Source organism: Myxine glutinosa, chromosome 5, assembly GCF_964187855.1.
Source record: "Myxine glutinosa chromosome 5, kmMyxGlut1.1, whole genome shotgun sequence".
Taxonomy (NCBI): domain Eukaryota; kingdom Metazoa; phylum Chordata; class Myxini; order Myxiniformes; family Myxinidae; genus Myxine; species Myxine glutinosa.
Window position 1 is genome coordinate 111,948,794 of NC_136265.1, and position 22,627 is coordinate 111,971,420.

Sequence of the window (22,627 nt, forward strand, 5' to 3'; positions counted from 1 at the left end):
GATTTTGGTTGCATCGACGTATTCAGACCATCGTGACTCGAAGTAAGCCCACTCTTCACTGGAGCCAGCGGCGACAATTGTGGGCCTTTTGACTTTTTCAACCTTGGCGGCATGTCCAGGGGCGTGCATGGCACTGTGGGCAGTGATGAGTGCGGCCATGGTAGCAGGATCGAGGTCTTCAGTGGTGTACTCACATCCGGCGATTGGGCATCCCACAGCAGGCATCGTGGCTTTGGTCAACCTGCACCGTGTTCATAAATAAGACCCGTTCTCTTTGTTAATCCAGTTGGCGGTTTATTGCAACTTCAACAATGAACACGGTCTGAAAGACATAAGAACAAACATAATGATCAGTAATGATTAAGAATCCTCTACTTTCAATCATTCCGATTCAAAAAAATTCAATCTCTTACAGTTCTTCCGTTCTCCATTCTCCTTTATTCCACCCCTCCTCCAACGTTTTCAAAGGAATCTCTAACTTGAAAATCTCAAGAACCACATTTTGTGTTGGATGTTTGTATTTCATTCATCGTTCCTTTTGCACATCTTCAGTGTCAAACCCTTCTCTGTCTGTTCCCTCCTCCACTGGTACTTGCACATATCCTACCAATCCTATCTCTTACCAACGTCCCACTCCAAGCCCCTTCCCTCTACTCTCTCCTATCCCATCCCACCACTACCTTCCCTCTACCCCTCCCCTTCAAAACTCCCCACTCAGGCCTCCCCTTTATATCTCCCCCTTCACCCCTCCCCTTCATATCTCCCCCTTCACCCCTCCCAAGCACACTTAATCGGCTTAACAGGGACTTTTTTTTTTCTTTTTCTTTTTCTTTTTTTTTGTATACTGAATCGACGCTCGTGAAAGAGCTAACATTTATTTCACAAACAAATCAACCAGACAAACAAAATATACAAAAAGAGGGAGCGGAAGTCAAGATGGGGAGAGAAGGGGAAGCACACAACCACAACATTTGAGAGCAGGGAGAAGTGTGGGAGGGAGAGGGCTTGGGGGCAGGAGGCGTGGGAAGGGGGGGGTGGGGGGGGGGGGGGGGTGGGAGAAGTATAAAACACAAGGGGACCGAAATTAGCGGGGGTAGAAAAGATCAAGGTTTTGGATGGGGGAGGATAAGAGATGGTGGTGAACAGCTGTTTTAAAGACCTGGAGGGTGGAGTGGGATTGAAGAGAGTGAGGGAGTTTGTTCCAGAGGCGGGAGAAAAGAGGAATGAAGGAGTGAAGGTGAGCAGAAAGTCTTGATTTTGGCAGTTTAACCATAAGAGGGTTGCAGGCAGATCTTGTGCGACCTGTAGGAATATTTGGGGGACAGAGCCCAGAGAGGGCTGGGGGAGCAAGGCCAGAGAGGAGTCGGTAGAAGACGGAAAGACCACCAACCTGCCTGCGGTGAGTGAGTGAAAGGCCCTTGGAGTTAGCTTCATCGCGGGAGATTCCAATGATTCTGAACGCTTTGGTTTCAACAGTGTGAAGACGGGCTAGGTGTGAGGCAGGAGCACCAGACCAGAGGGGAGAGCAGTATTCCATAGAGCTGCGGATGAAAGCCTTGTATGTGGTGAGGAGCTCAGGTGTGCCATGGAAGGACTTCGCACGACGGAGGATGCCCAGTCGGCGACTGGCTTTGGAGGCCAGATTTGAAATGTGGTTTTCCCAGGAAAGATCATGGCAAATAGTGAGACCCAAAAGCTTGAGTGACAGAACTTCTTGGAGAGGATTATTCAGAAAGTGGATGGGAGGGTTTTCCAGTCGGTCTTTTCGGAGAGACATCGTAAGAGTGTGAGATTTATCAGGATTGAAAGACATGTTCCATTTGTTTGCCCAGTCTGTGATTTTGTTCAGGTCTGCAGAGAGTGAGGAGGCTGCAGACTGCCGATCTGAGGGATGAGGAATGGAGCGACAGAGAGTAGAGTCGTCAGCAAAGAGATAGAGAGGATTTTCAAGAGAGTACTTCCTCCTTGTAGCCATGTCTGACTCCTCAATATCTCTCCCGGGTTACTCCCTCCTCCGGTATGATAGACCTGAGCCTCGTCCGGGTGGTGGGGTTGCTATCTTTATCAAAAACTCTCTTCCTCACTCTCCCTACACTGCCCTCTCTCCACCTCACCCCAGGAATACCTCTGGCTACGGCTTCCTCTCTGCTCACACCTTTTGTTCAAATGTGTTCTGTACCATCCACCAAACAGTGAGGCCTCCATTTACATTTCGCTGTCTGACAACATGGACCAACTTCTATCCACTCATCCCATCTCTCTCTTCCTCATATGTGGCGACTTCAACTGTCATCATGCCAGCAGGCTGGGTGTGGGTTCCTCTCTAACCTGCCATGGCACCTCAGCATAGGACTTCTGGAACTCATTGGGACTGACACAATCTGTCAATTTCCCGACCCGGATCTCAGTCAACGGAGCATCTTCTCTTCTAGACTTGGTTATGACAAACTTCCCTGCAAATGTCTGCTGCTGTTCTTCTGCTCCAATCAGTTCTTCTGATCATTTGCCTATTAAAGTGGATATTTCTCTGGATATCTCTCCTCCTCAGCGTCGACGAGTCTGGCATTTCACTCAGGCTAACTGGCACGGTCTTCAAGCAGCCATCAATCATCTAGACTGGTCTCCCATCTCTACTGCCTCTGACATCAACTCTTCTTGGGAATTCTTCCAAAGTAAACTGCTCTCTCTCTCTCTCTCATGCACAGATTTATCCCATCTCGTCTTCAGTTGTCATACCCTTCCTCCCATCCATGGCACACAGAATCTTGTGGTGAGGCAGTTGCCCTGAAACAACTTGCCTTCGCCTCATGGAAGGCTAATCCAACTGAAGGTAATCTCATTTCCTTCCACAAAGCTCGGAACAAGTGTGTGTCCACCCTCAGGAGAGCCAGGAAGCACTATCTCTCGTCTCTCAAGACTGAACTCTCAAACCTGTCTCCCTCCTCCAAATCCTGTTGGCGCCTGGTCAAATCTGTTTCTGCTGTTTCTTCCCTCTCCATTCCCTCCCTTACCTCAAACGGCGACACAGCTGACAGTCCACGTGAAAAGCTGAATGCTTCAACTCTGTGTTTGCTTTAAAATCTTATGTCCCAAACCCGTCCTTCTCTGTACCCACCTTACCCAGTCGAACCCAGCTGCTCCTGGACTCTGTGTCCTTCACTCCTGATAAGGTGGAGAAATTTCTGTCAAACCTCGACTCTGATTCTGCAACTGGACCAAACGGTATCAGCCCACGGATCCTAAAATCCTGCTCTGCCGCTCTATCACACCCTCTCTCTGTTCTCTTCACCCTCTCTTTTGTTCAAGGTCATCTGCCATCAGCTTGGAAATCAGCCAACATTACCGCTTCACACAAAAAGGTGCAAAAATAGATGCTTGCAACTACAGACCAATCAACCTTCTCCCAATAATCAAGGATTCCCTCAGATCGGCAAAGTCATGGATTCCATCATCGCTTCTGATATCAAATCCTTCCTCTTCTCCAATGGCTTGATCTCTGATCATCAATTTGGATTCAGACCAGGTCACTCTACTTTGGACATGCTGCTTATGCTGTCTCAACAATGGATGGAGGTCCTCAATGCCAAACAGGAAATCAGACATATTTCCTGTCTTCGATACGGTCTGGCACCCCACCCTGCTCACCAAACTCTCCTCCTATGGAATCCATGGAAACCTCCACGCATCGCTTGCGGACTTCCTCTCTAGTCGTAGTAAACTTGTGGCCTTGAATGGATTTCTCTCATCTCCCCTTCCTGTTCAGGCTGGAGTTCCCCAAGGCAGTGTTCTGGGCCCTGTGCTTTTTCTGGTCTTCATCAATGATCTCTCCGACTCGCTGGAAAATCCTCTCTATCTCTTTGCTGATGACTCCACTCTCTGCCACTTCATTCCTCATCCTTCAGATCAGCAGTCTGCAGCCTCCTCACTCTCTGCAGACCTGGACAAAATCACAGACTAGTCAAACAAGTGGAACATGTCTTTCAATCCTGACAAATCTCACACTCTTACGATGTCTCTCGGAAAAGACCGACTGGACAACCCTCCAATCTACTCTCTCAACAATCCTCTCCAAGAAGTTCTGTCACTCAAGCTTTTGGGTCTCACTATCTGCCATGATCTTTCCTGGGAAAATCAGATTTCCAAGCTGGTCTCCAAAGCTAGTCGCCGACTGGGCATCCTCCATCGTGTGAAGTCCTTCCTTGGCACACCTGAGCTCCTCACCACAGACAAGGCTTTCATCCACAGCTCAATGGAATACTGCTCTCTCTCCTCTGGGCTGGTGCTCCTGCCTCACATCTAGCTCGGCTTCACTCTTCACGGTCTTTCTGTTTTCTACCGATTCCTCTCCAGCCTTGCTCCCCCTGCTCTGTCTGTGCGTCCCCCAAATATTCCTGCAGGGTGCACAGGATCTGCCAGCGACCCTCTTTTTTTTTTTTCTTTTTTTTTTTGTATACTGAATCGAGGCTCGTGAAAGAGCTAACATTTATTTCAAAAACAAATCAACCAGACAAACAAAATATACAAAAAGAGGGAGCGGAAGACAAGATGGGGAGTGAAGGGGAAGCACACAACGACAACATTTGAGAGCAGGGAGAAGTGTGGGAGGGAGAGGGCTTGGGGGGAGGAGGCGTGGGAAGGGGGGGGAGGGGGGACACCCCTTCTGGTGAAACTGCCAAAATCAAGACTCTCTGCTCACCTTCACTCCTTCATTCGTCCTTTCACCCGCCTCTGGAACAAACTCCCTCACTCTCTTCAATCCCTCTCCTCCCTCCAGGTCTTTAAAACAGCTGTTCATGACCATCTCTTATCTTCCCCCATCCAAAACCTTGATCTTTTCTACCCCCATTAATACACCCCAAACCCACCTCCTTTAAATCCAGTTTTCTTTCCTGAAAGTCCTTGTGGTGTCCATTTGCTCTATACCGTGTACCCCCCCCCCCCTCCCAGCCCTCTCCCTTCCACAGATCTACTGACGTCCCTGTTCTCTAATGTTGTTGTGCTTGTGTGCTTCCCTCTCCCTCCCCCTGTTGTCTCCCGCTCCCTTTATTGTATGTTTTCCGCATCCGTAAATGTTTTCCTGTTTAATGTGATCTGCATCCTGTTTAATGTGATGCTCTTGCACGAGCCTTCACTCTATTCAAAAAAAAAAAAAAAAATACAAATATAAAAGCTTTTATACGAGCCTCAACTTAGTAGACAAAAAAGTTCATACGGGTCTTTGTTGCCTGTAACCTGTATTTGGAAATAATATCACTCCCTAGACCCTAGGCAAATGTATCGATATACCCAAGCTTCAGGACAAACTTTGACCCCAAATGTTTGTCCATCACAAAGGACACAAAGTACAATAACGCAAATCATCCACTTCACGGATCGTGAATGAATGGACGTTGCATTATCCACCGCTTGAACTCCAATATGGCCACGGGGTGGCCTCCACTTATACACCAATATGGCCACGGGGTGGCCTCCGCTTATACTCCAATATGGCGACTGGGTGTCCTCTGCTTATACTCCATTATGGCCACGGGGTGTCCACCACTTATACTCCAATATAGCCGCAGGGTGACCTTCGCTTGTACTCCAATATGGCCATGGGGTGTCCTCTGCTTATACTCCAATATGGCGCGGTGTGTCCTCCGCTTATACTTCAATATGGCCACGGGGTGTCCGCCGCTTATACTCCAATATGGCCGTGGGGTGTCCTCCGCTTATACTTCAATATGGCCGTGGGGTGTCCTCCGCTTATACTTCAATATGGCCGTGGGGTGTACTCCGCTTCTACTTCAATATGGCCACGGGGTGTCCTCCGCTTATACTCCAATATGGCAGCGGGATGTCCTCCGCTTATAGCCGGCGAAGCTGGTGTTGTGAATGAATGCGTACGTATTATGTTGAAAAGCCAGATGTTGCTGGATCCTTTGAGAATTTTGACGCTTTGACGCACCAAATCACACCATGGAGGCCGCCATCTTGCGGATGCGGAAGTATGCATAAAAAATTGCGAAAAAGTTCAATAGGAGTTGGTTTCACCCATCTTTTTTTGATTCACAATCTTATGTTGAAAAGCCAGATTTTGCTGGATCCTTTGAGAATTTCGAAGCTTTGACGCACCAAATCGCTCCATGGAGGCCGCCATCTTGCGGATGCGGAAGTATGCATAAAAAATTGCGAAAGAGTTCAATAGGCGCCCGCGGAACTACGTAACTTCTGGTTAGTGCACCCTTCGTGACAACAGTCGCGACTCTGGGGCATTTTCGAAATTTTCTCTTCTTTAGTGGTGGACCTAAAAAGCCGAATTAGGCTTCAATCCCATGCTCCCATGCTCAGTAGGTTTGTCTGATTTATAATGTTGTCCTGCACCTACCGGTATAAGCGGTTTACATAGAAAGAAAGCTCGGTTTGATTAACGACAGTCACATATTGCCGTTGAAACGGCGCTATAGTCTGATCTGTTGGCACTAATCTTACTGCAAGCTAACTTCTTCTGGTGGAGGAAGCCGCAGTGCCCGGAGAGAACCAGTCCTGACAGCGACTGAAGTTAGAAGACCACACACATACTGTGAAAACGTATGTTAAGCCCAGTTAACATTTCTTAAAATAGGCCCTAAGCGAGCACATCGTATAGTTACTTCCTCAAGCTTCTTGTGACATTTATTGTAAGTAGGTATTGGGGAGAACTGTCTGCTCTTCTCTTTTACCTGTCTTACCAGGTAGGGCAAAGGGGGGCATTAAGCTCCAGGGGGCATTAGGCTCTACCTAACCTACTTATGCCATAGTGATGGGTAAAATAGTGGCAAGAGGCTTTGGCTTCGCCAGCTCATTGCGGCTTTGCAGTCGGGTACTAGTAGCCGGCGAAGCCGGTGTTGTCAATAAACGCATACATATTATGTCGAAAAGCTGATTATGCCTTGGCTTGAGAATTCCGAAGCGCAATGGAGGCCACAATCTTGCGGATGCGGAAGTATGCATAACAAATTGAAAACGTTCAATAGGAGTTTCTTTCACCCGTCAGTGTTTGATTCACAATCTTATGCACCTCTAATTTATTATTAAAATACTTTAAGACCAACCTCGGCCCGCACGGGCCTGGTTATCTTCAACGAAAAGCGTCACCAAACACCGGACCCAATGAGATTCGAGCATTTGAAAAAATATTTCTAAAACCAAATCACGCAATGGAGGCCGCCATCGACCGGATGCGGAAGTTTGCATAAAACAATTGCGAAAAAGTTCAATAGGAGTTTGTTTCACCCGTCGTTCTTTGATTCACAATCTAATGAACCTCTAATTTGTAATTAAAATACGTTAAGACCAATTTCGTTATCTTCAACGAAAATCGTCACCAAACACCAGAACCAATGAGATTCGAGCATTTGAAAAAATATTTTTAAAAAGCTTATTACGCGTTTCGGAGGGTGAATACGGCATCAAATATTCTAAAATTGATGAAGAATTATTTTTTAGAAATCTCATGGCCGTCGGGGATAGTTTTTCACGGCCAGAAATACGGTATAAGCGGTTTACATATTTAGTTTAGAAATACGGATAGTTTTTCACGGCCGGAAATATCCGAAGTTGAGACGGAATTCACCGAATTAATCAAGAAGTAAATTTTATCAATTTTAATCTCATCCAGAATGCAAATTGTGTCATTTTAGGTCTGAATTTTCGAAATTTTGTGAGCTGACCAATCAGCGATCAGCTTAGGTCAGCCAATCAGCGCCCTCGACACAGGACATCTTACCAGGGCGTCGTCTGCAACGCCGGGAACGAGGTTGATGCAAAACAACCGAATCACGCGTAAGCGTATGCTGCTCGAAATAGTTCTCATCATATGCTCAAATTTCCTAAGCTAAATCGTCATTGCTTTGGGCACTGTGAAACGTATCGAGTCACTCGCTTACTGCACAGCGGAAAAGTACGAGCACTTGAACAACGTGTTTTTCGACTCGATTCTGCAAAACGCCATGTCACTCGGTCAAAGCCAACACGAGGAACAATGTTTCGCCTCCATTCTTCATCGCCACACCGACCTATCGGATGTGGCATGAAGGACGACGTTTATGCTTAACCACGACATAAATGTACCCAAGTCTTGGGTACCCAAGCTAATTCGTGATAAAGTGTCATGTGACTCCTGCTCATTCACCAGGTTACAATCTACACTGTTTCAATTACCAGTTTAAGTCTACACTTTAACTGTACACTACTAAATTTCTCTACTCTGGGCCATTTTCGAAATTTTTCTCTTCTTTAGTGGTAGACCTGAAAAGCCGAATTAGGCTTCAATCCCATGCTCCCATGCTCAGTAGGTTTGTCTGATTGATGATGTTGAAGGAGCTGGGCCGCTACAATGTTGTCCTGCACCTACCGGTATAAGCGGTTTACATAAAGAAAGAAAGCTCGGTTTGATTAACGAGTCACACATTGCCGTTGAAACGGCGTTATCGTCTGCTCTGTCGGCACTGATCTTACTGCAAGCTTACTTCTTCTGGTGGAGGAAGCCGCAGTGCCCGGAGAGAACCAGTCCTGATAGCGACTGAAGTTAGAAGACTACACACATACTGTGAAAACGTATGTTAAGCCCAGTTAAAAATTCTTAAAATAGGCCTCAAGCTAGCACATCGTATAGTTACTTCCTTAAGCTTCTTGTGACATTTATTGTATGCAGGTATTGGGGAGGACTGTCTGCTCTTCTCTTTTACCAAGTCTTACCAGGTACGGTACCTACTACACCTACCTACTACCAACTACCTAACCTACTGATGCCATAGTGATGGGTAAAATAGTGGCAAGAGGCTTTGGCTTCGCCGGCTCATTGCGGCTTTGCAGTCGGTACTAGTACTCCAATATGGCCGCGAGGTGTCCTCCGCTTATACTCCAATATGGCCGCGGGATGTCCTCCGCTTGTACTCCAATATGGCAGCGAGGTGTCCTCCGCGGGTACTCCAATATGGCCGCGGTGTCATGTGTGTGTGTGTGTGCATAAAGTGATGACGTCACTAAACACGTCCCACAATGAAGTAATATATACGGAAGCAAGGCATTGTTGTTCCCACATTCTTCCAGTTCGTTGTTGGTGTGGTTGTTGTTGTTGTTATTATTATTTGAATTTTATATTGTTTTGTTGTAAGAGGTGAATTATTTCGCATTTGCAATAATATTAATACATAAACATAGACTAATATATATCTTACACAATGGTTCATTTAATATATTTCAGTCAACAACTCACGATATACGTCATCAAAACACGCCCTTTGTAAAACCTTCGCCAAGTATTAACATTAAAACATAAAACAGTGATTGCTAAGTAACATTCGAACAAAATGAACAATTTATTTGGAAAAAAGAAAATTTTTCTAGATTGTTGCTTCCTAGATTCGCCGCAATCCGCATCCTGACTGACGCTTTTTGAAGGATAAGCCTAAGCGAGGACATTAGGCTCTGTCCGTGTCCCTGTTCCTGTCAATTGACACTAGTGTCCCTGTTCCTGTCCGTGCCCCTGTCCCTGTCCGTGCTCCTATCCCTGTCCCTGTCCGTGCTCCTATACCTGCCCCTGTCCGTGCTCCTATACCTGCCCCTGTCCGTGCTCCTGTCCGTGTCCCTGCCGCCTGGCCGTGCCCCTGCCCCTGTCCCTGTCCGTGTTCCTGTTCTTGTCAAGTGTCCCTGTCCCTGTTCGTGCTCCTATCCCTGCCCCTGTCCCTGTCGTGTGCCTGTTCCTGTCAAGTGTCCCTGTTCCTGTCAAGTGTCCCTGTCCCTGCCCTTGTCCGTGTCCCTGTCCCTGTCCCTGCCCCTGTCCGTGTACCTGCCCATATCCCTGTCCCTGTCCGTGTCCCTGTTGCTGTACCAGTCGCTGTCCCTTTCCATGTCCGGTGGACACGGCCCGAGTCCGAGTGTTTAAATTTAAATGAACGTTCGTGTCACCTGGCAAGCTTTCTTGCACACCGGGATTCACCGGTCACGTGGCCCTGGGTCGATGAGGCCTTGCTGGATTTTTCGTGTCGCTTCGAGACGTGAGTTCCGGAACCGGAGATCATGGAACACTCACGAGCAACTTCAACGAGCGATGAGATGAAGCCATTAGACCCATCAAGCCTGCGCAATCGTGCACCCCTTGCCCCCATCTTACCCCCTTATCTTAGCACCCCTTTACCCCACCTTACCCCCCGTATCTAGGCACCCCTTGCCCCCACCTTACCGCCTTATCTTAGCTTCCCTTTACCCCCACCTTACCCCCTTATCTTAGCATCCGTTTACCCCACCTTACCCGCTCATCTTAGCACCACTTTACCCCACCTTACCCCCTTATCTTAGCACCCCTTTACCCCCACCTTACTCCCTCATCTGAGCACCACTTTACCCCACCTTACCCCCTTATCTTAGCACCCCTTTACCCCACCTTACAACCTTATCTGAGCACCCCTTGCCCCACCTTACCCCCTTATCTTGGCACCCCTTTATCCCACCTTACAACCTTATCTGAGCACCCCTTGCCCCACCTTACCCCCTTATCTTAGCACCCCTTTACCCAACCCTACCCCTTATCTAAGCATCCCTTGCCCCCCCACCTTACCCCCTTATCTTAGCATCCTTTGCCTCCCACCCTACCCCCTTATCTTATCACCCCTTGCCCCTACCTTACCCCCTTATGTTAGCATCCCTTGCCTCCCACCTTACCCCTTTATCTTATCACCCCTTGCCCCTACCTTACCCCCTTATCTTAGCACCTCTTTACCCCCTTATCTAAGTACCCCATTGCCCCCACCTTACCCCCTTATAGCACCGCTTTACCCAACCGTACCCCCTTATCTTCGTGTTTTTACCCCCTTATCACCTTACCCCTTTATCTGAGCACCCCTTGCTCTCACCTTACCCCCTTATCACCTTACCCCTTATCATAGCACCCCTTGCCCCCACCTTACCCCCTTATCTAAGCACCCCTTTACCCCACCTTACCCCCTTATCTAAGCATCCCTTGCCCCCCACCTTACCCCATTATCTTATCACCCCTTGCCCCTACCTTACCCCCTTATCTAAGCAATCCCTTGCCCCTACCTTACCCCCTTATCTTAGCACCTCTTTACCCCACCTTACCCCCTTATCTAAGTACCCTATTGCCCCCACCTTACCCCCTTATCATAGCACCGCTTTACCCAACCTTACCCCCTTATCATAGCACCGCTTTACCCAACCTTACCCCCTTATCTTCGTGTTTTTACCCCCTTATCACCTTACCCCTTTATCTGAGCACCCCTTGCTCTCACCTTACCCCCTTATCACCTTACCCCTTATCTTAGCACCCCTTGCCCCCACCTTACCCCCTTATCACCTTACCCCTTATCTAAGCACCCCCTTTCCCCCACCTTACCCCCTTATCCTAGCACCCCTTTCCCCCACCTTTCCCCCTTATCTTAGCACCCCTTGCCCCACCTTATCCCCTTATCATCGTGTTTTACCCCCTTATCACCTTACCCCCTTATCTTGGCACCCCTTGCCCTCACCTTACCCCCATATCACCTTACCCCCTTATCTTAGCACCGCTTGCCCCCACCTTACCCCCTTATCTTAGTGTTTTTAGCCCCTTACCCCCTTATCACCTTACCCCCTTATCTTAGGGCAGCCATACGATGTAATGAGTGTTTTTGTGTTTCAGATTGCATGAACATGGGTGCCAAAGCTCAGCTAACACCAGAAAAAAACACAAGCAATTGTAACTTTGAGAAAAGAAGGCCTTGAAACAGTTGCAATGCTCGATCTGTTTAGCTGGGCTATATTTTCCAGTGCTGCAAGACGTCTGTTGCGCAGACTGGTGACTCAGATTACTTGTTCTGCGATTCTGTTGTGATTCTTGGTCGACCAGAACGTTTTCTATCTGCATTTTTACCAGTTTTGTTTTGTCATTTAATGGCACAAGCAACTGCATTTACTGACATTTGTACTTTTTTTTGCAATTTGTCTCAAGGATTGGCCTTCTTTTCTCGAAGTTACAATTGCCTGCCTTTTTTCTGGTGTTAGCTGAGCTTTGGCACCCATGTTCATTCAATCTGAAACACAAAAACACTCATTACATTGTATGGCTGCCCTTAATGTAAACATTTTTTGCAAAGCCTGGCAATAATAGACATTACACGTGATGAAGAAACTAAGCACAAACATTCATTCCATACAGAGCAGCGTATTTGTAAACAGTTTTTGCTCCTGAGATGAAACGTCAATAACATTAACTTCACGTTTCAGTTTGGATTTAGTATTGCACTTTTCGACCTATTTCCAAAAATTGCTTTAAACCTACGTTTCACACAAGAAAGATGCATTTGAAGCACAATATTGTTACGTTTGTGGGGGGTAGGCACTACCCTAGTCCAGGTAAAATTGCATGAGCCCGCGGAAATTTGAGGCACATTGGAATGGCTCCGCAGATAACGTTGGGAATTATGGCATCCACCGGGGGACGTGGTCTGTAGATGGGTTGTACAAATGTTTTAGAATTTTTGCATCTTGGGATAAGTTTTGCGGTTAAGGTAGTTGTTTCTGTGTTGAAATTTTCTTCCTGCTCCCCAGGAGTTAGGAGCAGGGACTTCAAGTTTTGTAAATATTTGAAATGTGAATTGTTGCTTAAGGGGGTAGAATGTGAAGGAGAATAGGTAAGTAGCTACGGCTCGCTTCCCACAGCCCTCCTGATTTATTTCATAGGCTAATTAAGTGTGAGTCGGTAAGTGTTAAGATTGGAACGGTAACGCCTTCAATGAACCTTACGGGGAAACGGTTCCAGGGTGGGGACTGTGTTATGTTTGTAGGGGGTAGGCAATACCTTAGTCTAGGTAGAATTGCATGGGTAGTGTGCTCTGACTGTTGTGAAGAAGAAGAAACCCTCATGTATCATAAGTAGGGATCTGGTAAACTGTATGTCATGGAAGAGCGTATCTCTGTTTCCATCACGAGGGGTGGGATATGTTAATTCGCTAGGGATTAATGGTAAATCCCCTGTATGTAATGGCCTCTGTTATTTTTTTTTTCCTCTGTTCCTTATGACACATGCAGCACACACACCTAGCCAGGAAATCGCGCATTAACCACACTAAATAAAAAGCGACCGTAAACCAGGCATCGAACACGAGCGCTTGGTCCGGGATTGATTGGCGCAAAGACTGCTAAGATGGGACTATGGGATTGGTGGAGCAGGCACGGATGACGTCAGTGCCCCGAGTATATAAGAGCGCTCTGCCCGACATTTTCTCTTCTTGCTTCTTGATTTCCTCGCATGTTCTGGGTTTGGTGGCGAGCGGATCTCTCCCTGACATTTTCTCCTCTTGGCTCTTCCCTCTTGGCTTTCGCTTGATTTCTGCTCTCGGCTTTCCCTCACTCTCTTGAGTCCTGGCTTTGACGACGAACGGTCGTGTTCTGACATCTCTTCTTCGTCTTCTCGTGGCTGGCTCTGATCTTCTGATTTTGGCGGTGAACGGTCAGGATTTGATATCTCACTCTGCTTCGGGTGTTCACGGCGAGTGGTCGGAGTTCGTGGCGCTCTTGCGCTGGGAGACGTGGGTGTTGGTGTTAGTGTTGGTGAATGAGATCGCGAGGATAAGCGCGGCTGGAAGAGCGAGCTGCGTGGCAAGGTCATTCCCGCGCACAGACTTCGCGCCAACAAGCGCATTTTCGCGCGCAAGGACTTGGGAAACGGGACGATTCTTGACGAGATTCAAGGGCTGATTGGAGCTAAGGGCCACACAAACATATTTATTTTCACAGTTATGTTTCCCTTTATCTGTATTCGGGTCTGTATGGGAGCGCTTCAATTTGGAATTTAGTGTTGTGCATTCTTTGTTACCGGCATTTTCTTTAATAAAGCCGGTATTTTTGTACATTTTAACCCCGTGTCGGCTTGGAATTAATTTAGCGATGCGATGTATTAATTTATCGATAAATTAATTTATTGAGGGAGCGATACGATGGCACTCGCTGATTGGAGCGTGCTCGGACATCATCATTGAACGTTCGAGGACCAGGGACAAAAAGGACACGTCCCGTCATTTTCTCTCTCTCGGTTCCTGGTGTTTGTGTGAAGCAGACGCATTTTGTTCTCTTGGCTCTGGGTTTTCCCAGAGTTTCCTAGGTCCATTTTCTCTCTTCTGGTTCAGACATTCATCGTGTGCGGTCACCGTTCGTGCTCGTTCTTGGTTCGTGGTTGGCATCACGAGTGGTCGCGGTTTGTCTCCCTCTTGGCGGTGGCATTCGCGCACTCGCTCTGTTCCTGGCTGCGTGGAGGGGCGGACCGGCGGATGCATCCTTTCCTCTGATCCTGGTGGTGCTGGCTTCGTGACTGCTGTGTGCCGTGCCATGTGCACCGGAGAGACCTCAGTGCTTTGTGGAGCGTGGGACGAGAAAGGAGCGAGGGCCTGAGCGCTTCACGTTGGCGGATGGCGGTGAACGGATTTGGCGCCAACGCGTGTTTTCCAATGCAGGGATGCGGGATCTTTGACGACCCCGGACGGCCACGGACGCCAGGTGGAGTGCAGGCAAACGCACCACACACATTTTTGCTTTCGTTCATTTATTTCTCCCTGTATCTGTAGTTGAATCCGTATGGAGGCGCCTCAAGTAGGAATTTGGTGTCATTCCTTTTATTGTACGACATTATTTTCATTAAATTATCATTTGTGCATTTTAAATTCAATTCCTTGTCTTGTCCGTTTATTTGTTGTGGGAATCTGATAACCCCGTGCCATGTCCGTCCGTCCAGGTAAGCTTGCTGCCCTCCACTACACCCTCGCACGTGCAAAATAACACTGCCATAGTTTGAGTGAAGGCCTCTGAGTTAAAGCTCTGTTGGCTATCCGTCACCAGGGGTGTTAATCCTGTCGGTGAACACGACAATATTATCAGTAGATAAGCAGATATATCTTTGGTAAGAGTTTTGTTCACATCTTATGTCCATTTTGCACATTAAACGGTAAAATATCAAAAAAAGTTGGTGGACCTAAACTTTTGACTGAGTGTACACATACAGTTGTAGCCAAAAATATTGGCATCCTTGCACTTTTTTCAAAGAACTCACAATTTTCTCTAAAAATAAGTTGAAATTGACAAAAGTATTTGGTCTCCACAATTCTTTATTTCACTGTTAATATTACAGAACCTTTGTTTTTGATTCAGAACTTAATATTTCCTTCTAAATCAGAAAATAAAAATAAATGGCATTGACAAAATTATTGACACCCTAGATTTAATATTTGGTAGCACAGCCTTTGGACAAAATAACTACAGTCAAGCACTTCCTATAGCCATGAATGAGCTTCCCACACCTCTCTACTGGCAGCTTGGCCCACTCTTCCTGTGCAAACTGCTCCAGTTCTCCCAGATTTGAAGGGTGCCTTCTCCCAACTGCTGTTTTCAGATCTCCCCACAGGTGTTCAATGAGATTTATATCTGGACTCATTGCTGGCCACTTCAGAACAGTCCAGTGTTTTGTCTTGAACCATTCCTGGGTGCCTTTTTGAAGTGTGTTTGGGGTCATTGTCCTGCTGCAAGACCCATGACCTTCGACGGAGGTCCACCTTTCTGACACTGGGTTGAACATTGTGCTCCAAAATGCCTTGGTAATCTCCTGATTTTATGATGCCATGCACACATTCAAGGTACCCTGTGCCAGAGGCAGCACAGCAACCCCAAAACATCACTGAACCTCTTCCATGTTTGACTGTAGGGAAGGTGTTCTTTTCTTTGAAGGCTTCATTTTGTTTTCTGTAAACATAGAGATGACGTGCTTTACCAAAAAGATCTAATATGGGCTAGTCTGTCCACAGGACATTCTCCCAAAAGGATATTGGCTTGTTCATGTGTGTTTTGGAAAACTCCAGTCGGGCTTTCTCAGCAGTGGGGTCCTCCTGGGTCTCCTACCATAGAGAACCCCCTTTCATGGAGTTTGTGACGGATGGTGCGAGTTGAAACTGTCGTACCTTGTGTCTGAAGATCAGATTGAATCTGTTTGGCAGTTGATCGAGTTGCTTTCTCCACCATTCGAACAATCCTTCGCTGCAATCTTCAATCAAGTTTTTTCTTGCGGCCACATTCAGGGAGGTTGGCTACAGTGCCATGGGCCTTAAACTTCCTGAGAGCATTGCGTACGGTGGACTCAGGAACATCAAGGTCTCTGGAGATGGACTTGTAGCCTTGGGATTGTCCATGCTTGGTGTTACGGATTCGTCACTTCCGTTGTTGGGGTTTTCCTCCACTTGAAATATTTCTGATTCTATGTACTATTATTGTCTTCCAAAGGTTTATTGTTTATGAACTGTTTTCAAAAGGTAAAAAGAATTAATGTTTTAAATTAAACCGGAACCGGACGACGACGAGGAGGAAGAAGAGGAAGAAGAAGGGAGAAGGCGTGGGGAGAAAAGTCGGACAAGACGCGTGTCTTGAAGCTCCGTAGCGAGCGTGATCGAACGAAAGTCGCGAGTGAACTTTGAGTTTCCTTGAAAGGAATTTCCTGCGATAGGTGTTATCGCTGGAGGATTGAGAAACCTGCGTAGTCATGTATAGGCGTTGAGGTTCCGAAGAATCCTCGCCAGGTCGCTTCGACTCAAGTAAGAGCCGTCGGCCATTTTGAACCTCGCGCTTCGTTCACCGAAAAAGGTTGTGCTACACGTCAGCTTTTCTCACCATACTGTCGTCTGCCGGGGATGTGTGTGCGCAAAAGCGGCATTTGAAGATTACGTGGCGGTTCGCTGATTGAACGGTGAACGTGCACGTCTGGATCGCGCCTTTGGGATTTCCCTTTCCGACGCCAGTTTGCTTTTTGTTTAGACCACGTGACGGTCCACACTTTACCTACGCCTCATCGCCTCTTCGCCTCATCACTACTCGCAGGAGGGGATCACCTTTGAGTTATAGAGACATTGAGGAGTGTTCTTTTTCATTCACTGGGAGCGCAGTGAGTTATCTTACTTTAGCTGATGGTACCCTCTTAAGATGTATTGAGTACACTTTTGATTGCTATTGGTTGTACCGTTATTCATGTGTGTGATTTTTAATACAACATTTGTTCGTTTATAATCATTGGTGTGGTTTCACAATTGATTACTGACAGAATAACATATTTTTCTGCCGTGGCCCCTCTCGGGGTTCGGAGGTTTACCGAGACCAGGAGGTCGGGGAGGAACACGTAACATTGGCTGCAATCATGTGTCTGACCTCCTCAGACAATTCTCTGGTTTCTTTCTTTTCTCCATGCTCATTGCGGTACACACATGACACCAATTGTTTATTTGTTCTGTGCTTAATTTCAGAGTACATGGAGACATTAAACTGCATAAATTTCAATAAAAACTGGAAAAATTGAGGTGTTCTAAAACTTTTGACCGGTAGTGTACACACACTTTTATTATTATAGATGAGTCCACTAAATTCACATACAGTGTGAACACTACCTCTTTATATTTATAACTTATCCTCCTACCAACCTAAATCCACATACAGTGTTAACACTACCTCTTTATATTTATAACTTATCGTCCTACCAAACTAAATCCACATACAGTGTTAACACTACCTCTTTATATTTATAACTTATCCTCCAATCAAACTGAATCCACATACAGTGTTAACACTACCTCTTTATATTTATAACTTATCGTCCTACCAAACTAAATTCACATACAGTGTTAACACTACCTCTTTATATTTATAACTTATCCTCCTACCAAACTAAATCCACATACAGTGTTAACACAACCTCTTTATATTTATAACTTATCCTCCTATCAAACTGAATCCACATACAGTGTTAACACTACCTCTTTATATTTATAACTTATCGTCCTACCAAACTAAATTCACATACAGTGTTAACACTACCTCTTTATATTTATAACTTATCCTCCTACCAAACTAAATCCACATACAGTGTTAACACTACCTCTTTATATTTATAACTTATCCTCCTTCCAAACAAAATTAACATACAGTGTTAACACTACCTCTTTATATCTATAAATTATCCTCCGACCAAACTCAGTCCACATACAGTGTTAACACTACCTCTTTATATTTATAACTTATCGTCCTACCAAACTAAATCCACATACAGTGTTACACTACCTCTTTATATTTATAACTTATCCTCCTCCCAAACTGAATCCACATACAGTGTTACACTACCTCTTTATATTTATAACTTATCCTCCAACCAAACTGAATCCACATACAGTGTTAACACTACCTCTTTATATTTATAACTTATCCTCCTACCAAACTGAATCCACGTACAGTGTTAACACTACCTCTTTATATTTATAACTTATCCTCCTACCAAACTAAATCCACATACAGTGTTAACACTACCTCTTTATATTTATAACTTTTCCTCCTCCCAAACTAAATCCACATACCGTGTTAACACTACCTCTTTATATTTATAACTTATCCTCCTACCAAACTAAATCCACATACAGTGTTAACACTACCTCTTTATATTTATAACTTATCCTCCTACCAAACTGAATCCACGTACAGTGTTAAGACTACCTCTTTATATTTATAACTTATCCTCCTACCAAACTAAATCCACATACAGTGTTAACACTACCTCTTTATATTTATAACTTATCCTCCGACCAAACTGAATCCACATACAGTGTTAACACTAACTCTTTATATTTATAACTTATCCTACCAAACTGAATCCACATACAGTGTGAACACTAACTCTTTATATTTATAACTTATCCTCCTACCAAACTGAATCCACATACAGTGTTAACACTACCTCTTCATATTTATAACTTATCCTCCTACCAAACTAAATCCACATAGTGTTAACACTACCTCTTTATATTTATAACATCCTCCGACCAAACTAAATCCACATACAGTGTTAACACTACCTCTTTATATTGTTATGGTTTTCCGCCGCCCTTCTTACCCTTACCAAGGGGGGATTAAGCCCCTTGTTCTTTCTGGGCCTGGCGTAACTGAGAGACTTGAAACGCCTCTTCCGGGCAAACCCAAGGTAGGGTTTCGGGACCAAGTCTCGCTCGTACCTAAATACCTGCGCCGCCATGGAAACGGGGAACCAAGCTTCGCACGAGCCTCGTGTAATTTGAGTACACCGAGCGGATTGCGTACCATGTGGTCCATGCAGTCACCGTTAATATTGGACCCCGATTAGAGCGGTTTTACTCGTACCACGCTTAGTCAATGGTGGAAATCACAAGAACAATCGAATCGAAGGAAGAACACAGGTTTAATTATTATTCCCAATATTATGTACAATGATTGGTAGAAGCAGAGACACAGAGCAGAACTTAAGCAGTCTTATTCTTAAATCCCAGACTCGGGCCCGTTCACACTCACACAGGGAATTGCAGGCAGGATGATGTTCATGCCAAACGCGCCGGCTTGGTCGTCCAGGAACGGCCCCGTCCGGCTCTCCTCGGTCACAGCACGTCCCGCGATGATGGCAAGCAGGCGGTGGAAGGATCCTCGTAGCGCGTCTCCCGAACAAAAGCAGATGATGAGGCAGGAAGGCGGGAAGGAATGTACGCGCCTCAGCACGGCTGGCGGTTCCACAGCGCGTTTTGCAACCAGCGCGCTATCACTCGCATAACCCAATGCACTATAGCGGGTCGGCTTCAAGCTAAACCGAGCGTCACTTTCATACGAGCGCGTATCTTGGTTCATGCGCGTCTTTCTCCGATCTCGTATCTTTCAAAGTCCTCTACTGCTGACCGCGCTCCTTCAACTCCTCACTCAATGCCAACTCACCGCCAACTCCTTGCTCGACACTCGACTCCACTTACTGCTCGAACTGCTCCTGGTGGCTTTGCGCAACGGCTTATATTGACATGCCCTGAGCCTTCTCGAACGTTCCAACCACGCCCTGTGATGCAGTGCTGCAGCCACTCCCTGTGAACCCTGATTGGCGGTTCGCACTTACCGTCAGCCTCTTTGTCGCCCTCCTTCGGTCCCGCCCCGACCCTCCTCGGCCTGCCTCGTGTTAATTCGCGTCAAAAGAACCAAAGGCAGCACAAAGAGGCATGAGGCAATGGAGGCGGGATAAGGCAATGGAAGTAGGAGAAGGACCTATTCTCCTTACTCTACTCAACGCAGAACTAACACAGGAAAAGGACTATTCTCACAAATACTAAGAGATAACTGCACTATCGCGAGGCTACATGTTGTTGTGTGACTAACTATGAGGGGGAAATTTAACCTTCATAATACTAACTGTTACCAAAACTCAAAACCGCAACAATATTTATAACTTATCGTCCTGCCAAACTAAATCCACATGCAGTGTTAACACTACCTCTTTATATTTATAACTTATCGTTCTACCAAACTGAATCCACATACAGTGTTAACACTACCTCTTTATATTTATAACTTATCGTCCTACCAAACTGAATCCACAAACAGTGTTAACACTACCTCTTTATATTTATATCTTATCGTCCTACCAATCTGAATCCACATACAGTGTTAACACTACCTCTTTATATTTATAATTTATCCTCCTACCAAACTGAATCCACATACAGTGTTAACACTACCTCTTTATATTTATAATTTATCCTCCTCCCAAACTGAGTCCACATACAGTGTTAACAATACATCTTTTTATAATTTATCCTCCAACCAAACTAAATTCACTTAGAGTGTTAACACTTCCTGTTTTTATTTATTACTTATCCATCTGGAGACGAGCAAAGACATGTGTGCTGCAAAATCAGCTGTTCTGCCTGGAATTGTGGTTGATTGCTGAGAATAGCAAGGTGTGTATATGACTATGGGTCACTCGGAGTGTAAGTTTAAGCCAGTGATTACTGGGACCATTGTTCAGTCGTATAGGTCTTTTTAAAAGTGCAGTGGCTGTGACTTTCAAGTGTTGTTCCTATCCCCATGTGTTGCTTTGGTCCAGCCTTGTCCATCCATGGGTCTGTCGACACCAGCCGTCCATCGGTGCGTTATGAAAGGCTCGTGGCAGACGGGCTTTTGCGCGCTGACGTTGGACAACGGGCAGTGCTTGAACGTGCAGATGCTTTGCATGAGGCGCTGCACAGATACCAAGCATCCACGCTCACTGGGATCATGAGGGTGAGTGGGATGCAGTCAGGTTGATGCTTCACTTTGCTCCACTTCGTTATGAAAATGGTGGTTGAAAACTATTGGTGCCAATGGCCTTTACCTCAATTATACAAACGTTTTCACGAAATAAAAACTTGTTTACAACCTTCTTCTCTGCTGCAGTTTTTCTCCAAGACTCCAACACCACCAAAAGGTCTCTACATCCATGGCAGTGTGGGTGAGTGTGTTGGTTTTTGTTGCCCCAGGATTAGGATCACCCTTTGACATTACCAAAGATAACAAGAAATATGTCGTGCATAGCACAATACTTGCAAAGTCCATAAAATAGGTTGTTGGCCTATGATGTCCTCAATAATAATTGGTGGTTGAATTCAGTGACCTGGTGTGCAAATCCTCTTAAAATTTCAAGTTAATTGGAGGAAAATTGAGGATTTTAGAAACTTGGCCTCTGTTGACCTTTTGGCCGGTGTTGAGTTTGACCTCAAAAATACTTGGCCATTCAATGACCTTGTATGCAAATCTTCTTAACATTTCAAGTCAATCAGATGAAAATTGAGGATTTTAGAAAGTTGGCAAAGTTGGCGACCTTTGGCCTATGCTTGTTGACCTATTGACCTTTTGACCCCAAAAACAATAGGCTTCTTGCTAATGACCAACCCTACCATTTGGTGAAGTTTCGTGAAGACTGGTTGAAAATTGTGACCTGTAGGCGACTGACAGATAGACGTACAGGCAGACATACAGACAGACATACAGACATACAGACAGACAGACAGACAGACAGACAGACAGACAGACAGAATAACGTACAAGACCAACCAATATACTTGAAAAATCTTCGATTTTTGCAAGTAATAAAAATAAAAGATAACATATGGAATGCTGCTTTACACTGATACTTTAGGAACAGGTAAAACTATGGTCATGGATCTGTTCTACGAGGGCGTCGCAACAGAGAGGAAGAAACGCGTACATTTCAACGCGTTCATGCTGGACATCCACAGACGTAAGTCGGCCAAGCTGAAGTGTTGGGCTAACTTACCGACCTACTGTAGTTATCCCAGTTACTTGGTCAACCAGATGCGGTTGCTCTTACCTTTTGCAGGTATTCATCGATTGAAGCAGAAGCTGCCTCAGCGTAGGGTAGGCCGGCCTATCCGTGTGTTCGACCCCATCGCTCCTGTTGCCACTGAAATAAGCCAGGAGGCACATCTGCTGTGCTTCGATGAATTCCAGGTAATATCCTGAGTGTAGTCATTGTTGAATATTTTTCAATTAATTTTATAATTTTGCTCAGTCTAACATTATTTGAAACTTTGCTGGGAATTTGTCAATTTAAATAAAAAAACCGAATACATATGGTCATCTTTGTAATGTATAATAAATACATGATTTTATATGTTGTATGAACACATGCACGTAACCCATAAAGGTTTGTGGTCGTGCATGTTGTTTAGTTTCAATTTGACATGCAAGATAACCCTCAAAGGTCTGTGGTCATGCATGTTGTTTAGTTTCATTTTGACATGCAAGATAA

General features: G+C 45.6%; 1 protein-coding gene across 4 annotated transcripts in view; it reads left to right on the plus strand.

Annotated features, from left to right (window-relative positions):
* The first annotated feature begins 9,400 nt into the window (after window positions 1-9,400).
* AFG1L (AFG1 like ATPase) overlaps window positions 9,401-22,627 on the plus strand; it is a 151,095-nt gene continuing 137,868 nt past the window's right edge. Inside the window, exons 1-5 of one of the 4 annotated variants that reach the window (XM_078778538.1) lie at window positions 9,401-10,019; window positions 20,924-21,099; window positions 21,253-21,307; window positions 21,995-22,096; window positions 22,196-22,326. In XM_078778538.1, the coding sequence (XP_078634664.1) occupies window positions 9,914-10,019; window positions 20,924-21,099; window positions 21,253-21,307; window positions 21,995-22,096; window positions 22,196-22,326 (570 nt within the window). In that variant the 5' untranslated portion in view covers window positions 9,401-9,913. Of the gene's footprint in view, window positions 10,020-14,296; window positions 14,512-20,923; window positions 21,100-21,252; window positions 21,308-21,994; window positions 22,097-22,195; window positions 22,327-22,627 lie in introns of those variants that run through there. The other 3 variants (XM_078778537.1, XM_068116595.2, XM_078778536.1) reach the window with 3 other exon arrangements.